Here is a 14410-nt window from a genome sequence, read left to right on the forward strand (position 1 = left end):
TATTCTTATCTACACTATTTAAACACAGTCCTTTATGGTTCTAATGACAATTTTCCACAATAATGGAATAAAAGAATCTAAAAACTTTAAAGTATGCATGGGAGACATACAAAAAGAAAAATGATTTCTATATGAGCTCAAAGTAATGATACAATCTGGGCTTGATTTCTAAAAAGACAATTGAGGCCCCTTTTCTTTTTAGCTGTAAACAACTTGCTGTTATGACATGTAATGCAATACCATATTTTGGGAAATTTCAAACATTCACAATCCACAGGAAAAATACTCAACACTCCTACACTATTTTTTTTTTAAGCCCACAATAGTGCAGTCTTTCAGCTACAAAGCCAGAAGCCAGTTAAAAAACCAGTACTTTTCCACTAGAGTTACTTACGGGGCAGGGAAGGGGATGTTCGACACTGCAAACGTTAGGGTCTAAAATAAGATCATTGCAAGGAGTTACTACAACACTCACACTGCCAGCACTGTCATGGCAACAATGAACTAGCTAGGAGAATGCTCTTTTAACATTCAAAGCTAACCTTGAGTCTATTACTCATGGAAATATACCAAATTTTCTTTCAGGCAGTTCACTAAAGAAATCATCTTACTTGGTAATCTCTTAATGTAAAAATAAAACTTTCCTACACCATATTTCCAAGATCACAGTCCAGAGTCTCCTTGCAATCAGCTGAAATTTATAATGATGACATAATTAAAATTATGTATCACAATGAAACATGAAATTAATCAGGTTCCAAATGCAATTTCAAGATGGGTCAGGGTTTAAATAAAAATTTGGTGTGCAATTTACTAACATCTAAGAATGTGGTTTCCCCTAAAAACACCAAAGTGTTATACTTCATCCTGAAGGAAAACTAACTTGGAACAAAAACTAATACATTTTTTCACTGCTAGGAGCCTTATGTTAAATTTTTACTCAGAAAGTGCAGTATAATGGTGGTCTCTGTGGATCTCAATGCCTGGGTATGAAACCTGGCTCTTCTTACTAGCTACGATACCTTGGGCAAGTTATTTAACCTATCTGGGCCCTGATTTTTCTTCATGATAGAGCAGGGATGATAAAACCTACTCCTACAACGTTGTTGTGAAAATGGAATGTGTATACACATACACACGTGCGCGCACGCGAAAAGGGCTAACAACTAGGCTGCCCATAAAGAACGCTTATTCTTACCACATTCAAAAGTTTACATTCTGCTAAAACAGAAAGATGAAAAGACTGCCACAGATGACTTAAGATAACTTGGTTCCAATGCCATGACAGATTTTAACGGGGACAGGCATGGCAGCTTAGGAGGTGTCTCAAAAGACACATGCCACAGACAACCAAGCAAATTCAAGAAATCTAACATGATAGAAAATCTCTTCAAGCCCTGTTACCTTTGCGGGGTATCTTTGATTACTTTGTTTTAATCATATCATGCTGTCTAAGCTGGGCCAGTTACCTGGCAAGAATGAAAGGACTGGGGCACCTGGGTGGCACAGCGGTTAAGCGTCTGCCTTCGGCTCAGGGCGTGATCCTGGCGTTATGGGATCGAGCCCCACATCAGGCTTCTCCGCTATGAACCTGCTTCTTCCTCTCCCACTCCCCCTGCTTGTGTTCCCTCTCTCGCTGGCTGTCTCTATCTCTGTGGAATAAATAAATAAAATCTTTAAAAAAACAAAAAAAACAAAACAAAACAAAAGAATGAAAGGACTGTTTTGGGGACTTTCAGTTTAATATGTCAGGATCCCATTGTGGGGAGCAGAGTAGGAACACTGATAGTGCAGCTCTAATCTCCTTAGTAGACTTTCAAGGCTAACAGTCTCTGCAGCAGGTAACTTGCCTGAAGTAGCAGGCATGAATCGACCAGGCACAGAAGATGATTCAGTAGCTTACTGACAATATTGACATATAAGCCATGATTTGCTTTTCCTATATTATGTGTCCCTGGAGATGTATTTGAAAGTCAAATGCCTGCAAGTAGAATAATAGACTAACATGATGTCAAGGGAGGAATCCAGTTCCCAGAAAGCTAAAACAATATTCATAGAATCCTTAATTTGCTTCATAGAGGTGTTTTTTCCTCTAGGGTGCTATCCTCTGGGCCAGGGAACCTGGAAAGTAGTTGCAAACTTTCCCAGTTGCTCAGGAACTTGTGGTACCCTAAAAAGCTTATTGTGCCGGGGGCTCAATTTCCCATCTCTTTCTATCACACTGTGGGGGCAGAACAGAATATTAATAGTTAACATTCACTGAGTGCTTACTGGATTCCAGTAAGCATTGCACATGTTACCTCATTTAATCCTTTCAACTCTGTGAGGGAACTGAGGTTTAAGGAGGTTATGTAATTTGCCCAAGGTCACAGAGTTTGGCAGAGCAAGACTTAAAGCCAGGTCTGACTAACTCCAAAGCCCATGATCTTGACAAATTATATTCTAATCCTGTCCAAATATGAAGCAAAGGCCTTGGCCATGGACCTCCCCATGTACACTTGACCACCTGGATGACACATGCAGCTGCCTGCCTGCAATTCTTTCCTGCTGGTGCCCTCCTGACATACACTCCAGGGAGGGGATGGCTGCTACCAATCTGCCATCACCACTACAGCAAACCTCTGGGCAAGCCAAACACCTACCTTGGGGCAGTGACTGGTTAGAAGCACCCTCTGCTAAAGTCGGACAGCAGCACTATTCAGCTTATATATGAAAAGTCAATGTACAGAAAGCAATTAGAAGTGTTAATATATGTGGATGCAAAGTGTGGGATGTACGAAAAATCCTAAAGTAATGCCAGTTTGGAGTTTGACTCATTAACTAAACCACCTAAGATCAAGCTTATCATCATCAACATCATTGCCAATATTTATTGAGCACTTACTATGTACTTCTACACGCTTTACACATTCATTTAATTCTCAAAACTACCCTGAGTTTGGTATTATTATTACCCTCATTTTACAGATAAGTAGTCTCAAAGAGTTTATTCATAAATAAATTTGTAGGTTACAAAATAGTGAAGGTTACAAAATGCTTTACCAATATCATCTTTTTTATAATCAAATTACAAGGTAGACAATTATGTAAATTCACAGATGAGGACACTGAGACGACAGAGGTTACTTTATTCATGAGCATATGGCTGGTAAAGAAAATCCAGTAAGATCTTTATTTTTTTTTCCCAGTAAGATCTTTAAATCTAGGTAATGTGAGACAGTACACTTGGAGTAGTTAGAAAGCAAAAGAAATCAAGAAATGTTTTTTAAGCAGAATCATTATTAAAATTAAGTAAAACAGCCTTTCTTCTGCAATGTCAAAAGATAGATAAGCAAAGTGTTTGGCATATAGAAGGTACACAACAAATACCTAATGAATGAAACGAGAAGAAATAGTTCACTAGGTTCAGTGGTAAAATCTATACTGTTTCAAAAATAATTCAATTATTTCTTATACTCAGAACCTCTGTCATCAACAAAACTGAATCAACACAGGTTATATTTTATAATTTAAGTCTGCCAATGCACACATTACTTGTTAGATGAAAAAGCAGACACCTTAAAATGGTGAGGTGTAATCCCTATACAACTTTGAGAGACCTTGTTTTGTGAGAAAACCTGTCTCCCTATCATTTAAATCACTTTTTACTTTTGAAAGCCTTCTCTTAAATGTCCTTCAGTACCATTGAACATATCACTACCACTATTTTGCAAGGCTTGGTCTTTATCACATGATTGGAAGAATATCTTGCTGTGTTTAGGCTATGAATAGCATTTGAAAAATTACTCAGTTATAATTATAGACAGCTAACACCTGCCAACTTGCTAGAAAATGAAATCATGTAAAATTTTAAGATGAGTGTGCAATGCTTGTCAAAAGCTTAAGTATCAAAACAGTAAATGCTTACTTTTAATGGGGTAAACTAAGATTCTAACTAGACTTTTCTGAATATTACACATAGATTTGACAAATTATCCTCGCTAATTTTTAAAAAGTATATTAGCTTGTCATTTTAAACAATTTTAAAGTTAAAACACTAAGTAAATACTATTTATACTATTGAATGAATATTTTTCAATTAAGGAATACATATACATGAAAGTTGATTTGGATCACTCACAAAATTCACATCATAAATTTTATTTCCCTTTAGTATGGTTTAAACTGTTTTGAGGTAATTTTATAATATAAATAATTTATAAATCTATGATGCAGTTTCCCCTTTTAAATTAAAAATGGGGTAAGAATAAAATATAAAACTAAAAATATCTAAGGTAATGACATATTTCATTGGAATCTAATGAATTTTTTCTACTTCGTTATATAAAAGACATCAGAACATGAGAAGACAGGTAATTCTCATGTTCCCAATTTCACATGAGTTTTTTTCTTGTAAATTGAAAAATGTCAGAAACCGTGACAGTCTACTAGTAACACACATTAACAATAACAATGCCAACTGGAAAGATCTAATAAATGGTCCTAACTGTTATCCTACAAAACTCCCTAAGTATTTCCAGTGAAAAAGCATTTTTAAAAAACAAACATCTTTTTTAAAAGATATTATTTCTTTGAGAGAGAGAGAGCAAGCGCGAGGAGGGTGAGGAGCAAAGGGAGAAGCAGTCTCCCTGCTGAGCAGGGAGCCCAATGGGGGACTCCATCCCAGGACTCCATTCCTGGACTCCGGGATCACGATCTGAGCCACAGACAGACGCTTAACCGACTGAGCCTCCCAGGCGCCCCAAAAAACAAACACCTTTTAAAAGACTTTTTTTTTTTAAATACGCAAACATTATGATAAATGTATCCTTATCAGCACTAGTTTAATGTGGTGTAGTAACCAAAAGGAAAAAAAAGCAAAGCATGAAATGTTTCCATAGTATGCCTATTTAGCTGAGGTTTTCATATTTCAATTTCCAGTCTGCCAATGCCCCAAACAATACCATCATCAAATAGTCTGAGGAACTCTCAGATGCCCCTGAGTATACTGTGCCTGCATAATTAAAGTACTAGGTAATTTTATCAAGGTCAAAAACGTCTCATTTAATGTAATAAATGTGGTCTAGAAAAGTTGGGTCAAAGTAAGTCCTATTTTCCATTGACTTCCATTAAAAAAAGCAAGTATTTTACCATGTGGTATGACAAAAATAGGCTGATTTGAAATTGTGACAAAGAGATTAAAATTGGTGGCAAACCTTGTTTGGTGCTAATGTACTTCCAGCAGAACTTTCATCCTTCTATGCATTTTAGGCACTGCCTCCCCTCTCCCAGCATCTCCCTTGTCCTTTCACAAGTTGTAAAAATTTTCCCATTTCTATGGTTCCTCCAGTCCATGTTAATTTGCTTCCATATAAACACTGCCTGTTTTCAAATATGAAAATTCTTTATGATTAAGACATTAAACCAAAAAGGACCCTTTTGTATCAAAGTTTTAAGTGACCGATAACATTTTATTATATGCAAGATTCCATGTCTACTTTCTGTCAGGTCAGCTTCAGCAAATCCTTAAGTTGGCTGTTTCAGTCATTAATTTATTTTCTATTCAAATGGTTAAAAGATATCCTGCAAATTTCTAGTGGTCACCAAAAGGAAAATGAATATAACTCTACAAGAGAACAGCACACCCACACTTATTTTCTAATTCTTTTACTCCATGAATGAACTGTATAGCACTTTAAGGGCACAGTGTTAAAGATGAGAAAATAATTCTAATTAAGCTAAACTATTGTTTCAGAGGAACCCATGACTTTAAATTGAAATCTAATAAGCAAGTGTTTAATATCCCATTTTTCTACAAAACACTACATCCCATTTATAAATTAAACAACATGCTAAAAAAGCCCATTTTAAAATTAATCATTCTGGTTTTTTTTTCATGCTAGAGACCATCTGAGGCACTGTAATAGGAATTAAATATTTGAAATCTGATATCTTAAAAAAAAAGTATCCTTGTTAGTTTCAGTCTTTCTGAAAAGTCAGAACAAAGGAAGAGGACAGGATGTATTTATGTATTATAAAGAGGACACTGAGGGTAGATAGTGCAGATATGATTCATCCTGTAAGCCACTGGGTAAAAAAAAAAAGAAAAAAAAAGAAAAAAGATAAGCTCTTACTTTGTCTGCAAACCATTTAGGAAAAAAAAAAAGTTAATAGCTGCCTTCAGTTTCTTCACATTCTCCATCCAAAGAAACACAGACAACCTGAGGGTAAATAGCATTCCCCACTGGGATCAAAAGCTACTAAAGTGGTCAAAGGTAGGAATGAGAGGAAGCACTGAATGGAGAAGTAAGCCAGGAGGCTTTCTGAAGGAAAGGGATTGAGTTTTCAGTGTATTAATAAAATAAGAAAGACCAGAAAATAGTGGATATGGAAGAGAGAAACTTAGTGTAAATACTGAAAGAAGACTCTCGTGTTTGCTGTGGCTGAGAGTAGCCGTGAATTGTTTGAGATGCACCACCTTAAACTTTTGGCTTTGACTAGACATAGCAGGAAAAAAGAAATCAAAACAAAATAATCAGTTTAAAAGGCCAAATCTGCTTCTACAATGTTCCTAATCTCATGTTACATTTTATATCATTATAAATTATGTTTCTAATCTAACAGAATCTAAATTATAACTAGACCAAAGCAATATTTTATCTAGCGAGATATTAGATCAGTTCAAATAGCAGCCTCTGACTAAACTTGACTGCCTTGCATCCCCCTTCTTCCTCATCAACAGAAATTTTTTGTTCAAGTGATGGGGGTGTCCTGGCTGTTAGGGGCTGAATGCAGATTCCAAATCTAAACCAGAAACGTCCAATTTCCTTGCCAATGACTAGCTTAGAAAAGGGCATGTGACCCAACCCTAGTCAATAAAAACTGACAGGAAGTCTGCTGGAGGCTGAGAAAAGCTTTTCTTCCCTGATAGACACAAGCAAGAAACTCTTCTTAACTGTACATGGAGCTTGGAACTGCTGAGGTAACCTTGCCACATGAGTAGAGATAGTACTTGCCATGCTGAGGAAAGGAAAGCAGAAAGAAGGCAAAAAGGTAATGTAGTTTGATAATGAATCAATCAAACAAGCTTGAAATTGCCCAACCTCAAGATTTATTATACAAAATAATAAATCTTATTGTTAAACCTACAAACTATATACTACCCAAATTGGATATCAAATGGATACTCCACTGCAACAACTGAAATGTGTATCAGACCCAACAGCTAAAGTTTCATTTCTCTTTGAGGGGTAACAATCGTTTCACTAAATGAAAGCCTCCTCTACCCCACTTAACAAAGATATATACTTTGTTACTTGTTCTAACTTTTCTAAAGCCAAATTACTTTCAGATAGTGTTAACTGCTGGCATGCTTATAAGAAAATTTAAGTTTTCCTTTTTCACAGTACAGAAATCAAAATGGTCAAATGACCATTCTTAGAATAAGTATTTGGCTATTTTGAGAACTCCTCATAATCTTCTGATGAATATTTCCACACTCACATTCCTCCCTTAATTACATGCATCATAAAGACTATACTAATGTATCCAACCAGTGTTAATACACCTGCTCCTTTGTTTAGAGAATCAAACCTATCAAAAAGGTGTTAGGGGTTAACAACAACACACCCAGCATAAATAAAGCCTACTATGAGAATAGAAGACCTTCCTCAAAAGCAAGGAATAAGTCTTATTAATCTTCCAGCCCAGTGCCTGGCACAGGACAGTTCTCAAAAATGTGTTCAACAGATTTAAGTATGTTGATATGAAATCAATAAATTGAGAACAGGAATACAGAGAATGCTCTCTCTCAATGTGCCAATTTTTTACAGGTTTAGCCATTTTGAGTTGAATCCATCCTACCCCTACCCCACTATGGTCGTCTGAGCTGATTTACAGCAATTAAGAGCGGGAACAGCTGCAGGAATTGCAAATTCAGTTCAGCTTCTCCAGCTTTACCAATGAGTAAGAGAAAGCATTATGGAGCACTACATTTTATTATTTGACATTTTATTATTTGGTTTCCCATGTGAGGCTGGAGCGGTATATGGAAGCCAGATGACATTGGACATTACGTGACATCTTAAGTTTAAATTCTATCCTCAAGGATTTAAGGCAGGAGAGTAACATGATCAGATTTCATTTTAGATAAATGACTCTGAAGTTCTGTGGAGGATGGATATCAAGGTGGAGGATGGGTTAAGTCTGAAGAAGTGACAGATAACAATGGCAGTACTACAACCATAGTAGTAGCAGGGGCAGAAATCCCTTCAGGAGCTTCTTCTCATTAGATGTATCATAGGCAACTTAATCTCACCATATCTAAAACAGAACTCACCACTTCTCCTAAACTGACCCTTTACCACTCCTCTGTCTCAGGAAATGGCTGAACTATTCGCCAAGTAGTTCAAGCCAGAAACTGGAGAGCATCCTTGATTTTGTTATTTTCCTCATCTCCTTTATGCAATTCAATACTATATCCTGTGGTTTCTAACTCTTAGCAATCTCCCAAACCCATTCACTGTTTCCTACTTTTCACAGCTATACCCTACTCCACCATAAATTTTGCAAAAAGAACCTCCTAACTGATGTTGCACATCCACTCTTGACCCCTGAAATTCATTCTACACATTGCTCCCAAAGCAATCTTCTGAATACACCATGGATCATGTCAACATCTTGCTCAAAACCCCTCAGTGGATTCCAATTGCTACTAGGATAAAGTCCACAACTCTTATTTGGCCTACAAGATCCTCTGTTATCCAACTCCTGCCTAAAAACAGTAAGAATTCCTAATATTACTGAGCATTTCTTATGTACTAGGCACTGTGCTATGTGTTGCAAGCACGGTTTCATTTTATTGTCATTGTGAGCATCATCTTCATTTTGCAGACAAGGAAACAGAGTCAAGGAGAAATTATGCAACTTATTCAACATTGCAGAGCTAATAAAGTATTGGAGCCAGATCTGACAGAGAATGTGCTTTTCACTCTCCCTTCAAAAATATGCTCCAACCGCATTGTGTTACTTTCTGTTCCTAGAACTCATCTGCTCTCTCTTGCCATGAGGTCTTCACACAACTGTTCCCTATGTATGGAATGTCCCTCTCACAAATTTTATTTTTGCCTGGATCATATCTATTCATTTGTCAAATCTCTGCTTAAATGTCATCTCTTCAGGGAAGTCTTCCCTTACTATCTAAAATTATTTGTTTACTTCTTTATGGTCTGTCTCTCTCCAATAAAATGTCAAAATTGTTCACCACTGGTTTTTAGTTCTTGGAATGGCATTCACCAGAGGTTCAATAAACATTTGTTATATGAAGGCATGCATGAATGATGTAGGGATGGAAACTCCCTCATCTGGTGACTTTATTCAGGCTGATAAGAAATAAAAAGAAGCCAAATAAAAATTTGTTCATCCACTGGATATTTAGTAGCTTCCAGGACCTAGCCAATACTCTTGAGAACTTAACGGCCCTCCCGAGGTGACAGACATAAACATGCGATGATGGCACAATATAAGTAGAGTGCCTGTTATAATAGTAGCAGGAATTAAGTGCAATAGATGCAGAGATCCCAAAAGAGTATAAATCTATGGAAAACCTTCACAGTGGAGGAGACTCTTGAATTTTTTTCCAGGATGAGTGAATCTTGAAATATATATCACATAGTCCATGTATTTCACTTAATGAAAAGGAGAGGAGCATTCATTTTATACTGGGGCACTTTACATCTCCTTTAATTCTCACAACAGTTCTATGTTATTATTCCCATTTCATAGATGTGGAAATCCAAACTCAGTGAGATCAAGTAACTTAACTTGTCCAAGGTTATGCAATACATAATAAAGGAGGAGAATTTGAGCCCGGGTCTGTCTGACTCCAGTACCCATTTACTTACCAATAATATCACAGTCCTTTGACCCTGCACTCCCCAGAGCCTAATTACTTCTGTTTTCAATATAATTCTTAACTAAATTGGTTATCTGCTTTCCCATTTGAATATAAATAAGCAGCAAAATTAAAGATTCAGGAAGAGAACAAAGTGAAGTATACTGACAGTAGGGGAGGAACAGAAAAACTATTAAAAATTGAACACAAAAATTCAAAAAACATGGATCATGTAGTCCTATACACGCCACCCTCAGCTAAACAATAGTACTTGATGTGCATAATGATGACCCCATTATGGGAAAAAATGGTTGTTTTAGACACTACAGTCTAAGAAATAGAGAAATAACTTTTAAGGCTTAAAAGGGTAAACTTCAGGTTTCTAGAAAATTAATTCCTCTCTGATAACTCTGGATAAACGAATTGCAACAATTGTTCCCAAACTGTGAAAAGAAATATTCCAAGATCTTGAACAGAGTCTTCATTTTATGGACATGATTACTTTTCTGTTGCTTTAAACTAACCAAAATAGAAAAACTATTAATCCTAGCATTTGGGTATATATATATATATATCTCCAAGTGAATTATAAGTTTTAAGAACTTCTCATAAATGACTTCAAACACATGGATTGAGTAATTCAGACTGACCAGCATAGTGTTACTAACCATTCTTAGGATCTAAAAACAACCTTTCTCTAAACAAAAACAAAAACAAACAGGCCCAAACAAAACCCTTCTAACAAATCTTCCAATAAAAGAGGAGAAATTGGTCATGTACAGAAGAGGATGAAAACTAACATTTTTAATCTGTTGCACTGAAAACTTAAGTAGTTATGTATGTGAAAAAGAAAAATCAAAGAATTGAGGCAAACACAGAGAAAACTAATTGACTAGTTTACTATGAGCCTTTCTACCATTAACTCAACCTGGGTTCAAATTTTCAATCTGAATATGTTAGCTCCTTTGTAACATAAGCTTTTATTATTTTATGTAATTCATTTTTTTTAAAAAAAGAAAGGTTGCCTTTAGAGAAAAGACCCTGATTTTTTGTTTTAAGAACATGAGAAAATTGTTTCACCAATTATCCTGAACAAGTGAAGAAACATTTAATATCCTTTATCATTTGAGAGGCTTTTAAATGAGAAACATTCCTAACAACATGTAAAAATGAATACAAGAAAAAGCAAATCTTTACTTGCAATTAACTGTAACTTTCTCATATTTTCCCCAGAGGAATGAAGTTTCTGCTAAAACTCTCTAAAAAGACAATTCTTTACTTATATTTGAAAACTGCTTTTACTTTAGCTCATCTTGTACAATTTTGGCCCCAGATTCAATGTCTTACAAGCCACTCTAAATTTAAGATGTAGAATGAATTCGTAATGGGTTCACATAACCAGCTAGCAGCAAATACAAAGTGAGTAACTGCAATTAAAACTGCACTGTACTAGATGGACAGTTGTAATTATAATGTTTTCTTACCTGGACGCTCTTCAAAATAAATTCACTTTTCTCTCTTACATCTTTAAAGGGACATCTCTTAGAAAGCATAAGCAGATGAGCAAGAAGTTTATTCAACCCATCCAAAGAAACAGCATTTGAAAGCCCGTCTGATGGCCGAAGAGGTGTCTCTTTCACCGAACGAAGATACTCGGTTTTTCTCAAAATGGTTTGCTTAATGTTTTCCAGTGCTGTCTCTCTAGTAGTTGAATCTCTACTGCACAGTCCATCCCATCTCACTTCATTCTCTCCTTCAGCCATGACAACTGGAGATTTTGTCTTTGCCGTCTTCAGTTACCCTTCAGCATGTCCCCAAAAGCAATTTGTATTTTTAAAACGAGAAATGTAAGAATAAAATCAGAGAAATCGAATCGTCATGAAAACACAAATGTCTGGGTGACATCTGGAACCAGAAGTGTCTTTATATTAATGGCTTTCAACCATCTACAAGACAGAACTCACCCTCTCCTACATGAAGGGGCAGTCTTCTTGTCAGAGACTAAAAAAAGTTGGAAAGTTGAAACCCGACAGCGCTGGCTTTGCTGGACAGGCAGTCTCGGGGAAGTGCTCTCCTCCTTCTCGCGGGGTCAGCGGATATCCTCACGTTGTGGAGCTGTCAAATCCGTGCTCTGCCCAAAAAGGCTGGTGAGAGTTGAATGCACTCCAGCCATTTGGGGTTTTTTGTCTGGACAGCCACCGTGTTCTCAGGAGCATTCCCGCCCCGCCCCTCCTCCGGCACCAGTCCCCGCCCTCTGCAGCTCCTCCCTACCGCTCGGCTGCCCGCTGGGAGCTGGTGGGGAAATCTAGCCAAACCCTTGCTCACTGGCTGCCGCGGCCGGACACCCAGTCGCTCCTTGGTTGCGGCAGCCTCTGGCAGACGCTGTCTCGACTGCAGCGTTGGAGGAAAGTGTCTCCGGCCCCGAAGATTCCGGATCCGCGAGCAGACGCCACTTCTTTTCCTATACCTGCGTCCTCGCCCACCGCCTACTAAACCTGACGGGCACAGGGCTGGGCCACAATCCCCGAAAGCTGGGCCGGGCCGCGGAGCTGACAGAGAAGCCAAGGCCCGAGGCGCAGAGCCCGCCCCTTCGCCCAGCCCCATCGGTGGGGCTCGGCCCAGAGGGCGGGAGCAGGGAGGGGAGATGGGGTCCTCACCCCCCCAGCCCCTCCCCTTTCTCCGCCCGGCATAATCCAGGAGCCGCCCCTGCCCCAGCGCCCTCTTCCCCGCCCAAGTAGACGCGACCCGCGGAGGCAAAGCCATTGGAAAAAGCCCCGCCCTCCGGCCGGCTACCTCCAGACCCCAAGTCCGCGATCGGCCGCCAACTGCAGCCGGCTGCTACGCATGCGTGATGGTGAGCAGGGCGCATGCGCCTAAGGAGCATTTTTGCGTCGGGGGCGTTTTTCGTCCCCTGCAGTTTGGATTCTCCCAGCTGGAGAAGAGGAAATAAAAGTAAGGAGTTGAAGGACACTGAAACTATTACAGACAAGACAAGCACGGCAAAGAAAGAGGGCGTAAACACACACCTGGAAGAAACTGAATCCAAATTTAAGATTAGCCCGAAGATAATGACAGTGTCTTTATTACGCCAAATCCGAGATTTAAGAAGGCCAGGCGTCCTCGCAATGACTTCTGGGAAATGTAGTTTTGATGTACCGGCGCGTTCTGTTGGCGATAGAAACTACAGTCCCCAGGAGCCACTGCGACGTTGCCTGTAGCACGCTTCGAGCCAACGGTTAGCGCGGAAGGAGGTTGATAGCGTCGAATTGGTGAGCGCTGAAGGTTTGGCTGCCAATTTTTCTTTGACAAGATTTTTTCCTTCTTCCATTTCCTCAGGGATTTTGGAGACCAAGCTATCTAGAGCTGTCCTCATTAGTCCAGGGATAATGTCCAGTGATCTGCGTGGGAAGTAGTAGTGCGGATACCGCAGGCCCAGGGCGCATTAAGGCGCGAGGAATGATTGCGATCCCAAGGGTCTTGGGAGCAGCCAAAGGCCGGGCAAGAGGGATGCTGGGGAAACCGGTGCATCTTGTTGCGGTCTCTGCTTCTGCTTTCAGGTGGACTCGCGCGCGCGAAATTAGGTATCCCTGTGCAATTGCACTTTTGTTTGCCTTTGCAGAGGGGTGTTCTGTGTTTTATGCGCTCAAATGAAATCCCACTCAGGGTTCTGAAAGAGAGTTGTTAAATACATTTTGTATCAGACTAAGGGGAAAAGAATACCCGGTATTCCTAGATATGAATGTTTGCAGGCTTTAAGGATACTATATGAAAAGGGACCTATAAAAATCTCCAAAATTTGGTATATTTAGAAGATTCGTTTGTTTAAAAATTAAAAAGTCATTTCTCTTGAGAAAAGTCAAGGTGTGAAAGGCAGTCAGTGGACCGAGAACCAAATTAGATTTTAATTCTTTACATTGTGAAGTAGATGCGTTTCTAAAAATTGAGTCATGGGGCACCTGGGTGGCTCAGAAGAGCATGCAACGCTGATCTCTGGGTGGTGAGTTCCAGCCCCATGTGGGGTGTAGAGATTACTTAAATAAAAAGTTTTAAAAATAAAATAAATTAAAAAGATAAAAATTTAGCCTTGCGAGGTACTGAGTATACAACAGTGAAAAAGACACAGACCCATCTAGTTATACATTCTAATGGTTAAACACACAATTACAGTGCAATATGATATCTGGCTGTCTGGAATGGCTAGAAAGAAGATCACTAGCTTAATCTTGGAAAGTCAGGGAAATCTTCATCCCAAAGAGGGCTAAAAGAACAGCATAAGGTGAGGCCCAGAAGTGAGAGTGGTATGGAACTTTGAGGAAACTTCAGTAAGCCAAATCACCTATATTTTGGGAGGGATAACTTTGTGTATGGATGTACTTTGAAGCTGCAAAGAGACAAGTACTGTGAATTTTCCAGATAGTTTCTGAAAGTGACCTGTCCTTGAACAGATTTAGTTTCGATGAGTTGGTCTAATTTGGAAAACCTTGCTATATTGTATGCTACTGGTTTAAAACAGAATTTTTTTAAAATGTGAACTTCTTA

General features: G+C 38.6%; 2 protein-coding genes across 10 annotated transcripts in view; one reads left to right on the plus strand and one right to left on the minus strand.

The window, feature by feature from the left end:
* SESN1 (sestrin 1) overlaps positions 1-12106 on the minus strand; it is a 111015-nt gene extending 98909 nt beyond the window's left edge. The window contains exon 1 of the mRNA XM_045798428.2: positions 11356-12106. Within this exon, the coding sequence (XP_045654384.1) occupies positions 11356-11634 (279 nt within the window). The 5' untranslated portion in view covers positions 11635-12106. The remainder of the gene's footprint in view (positions 1-11355) is intronic.
* Positions 12107-12595: 489 nt separating this feature from the next.
* CEP57L1 (centrosomal protein 57 like 1) overlaps positions 12596-14410 on the plus strand; it is a 76404-nt gene continuing 74589 nt past the window's right edge. For 3 of the 9 annotated variants that reach the window (XM_045798431.2, XM_087865370.1, XM_045798433.2), the window contains exon 1: positions 12759-13140. The gene's annotated coding sequence lies outside the window, so the exon portion shown is untranslated. Of the gene's footprint in view, positions 12726-12758; positions 13453-14410 lie in introns of those variants that run through there. The other 6 variants (XM_045798434.2, XM_045798432.2, XM_045798430.2 and 3 more) reach the window with 5 other exon arrangements.

Source organism: Ursus americanus, chromosome 11 (assembly GCF_024610735.1).
Source record: "Ursus americanus isolate L20-20 chromosome 11, mUrsAme1.1.p, whole genome shotgun sequence".
Taxonomy (NCBI): Eukaryota; Metazoa; Chordata; class Mammalia; order Carnivora; family Ursidae; genus Ursus; species Ursus americanus.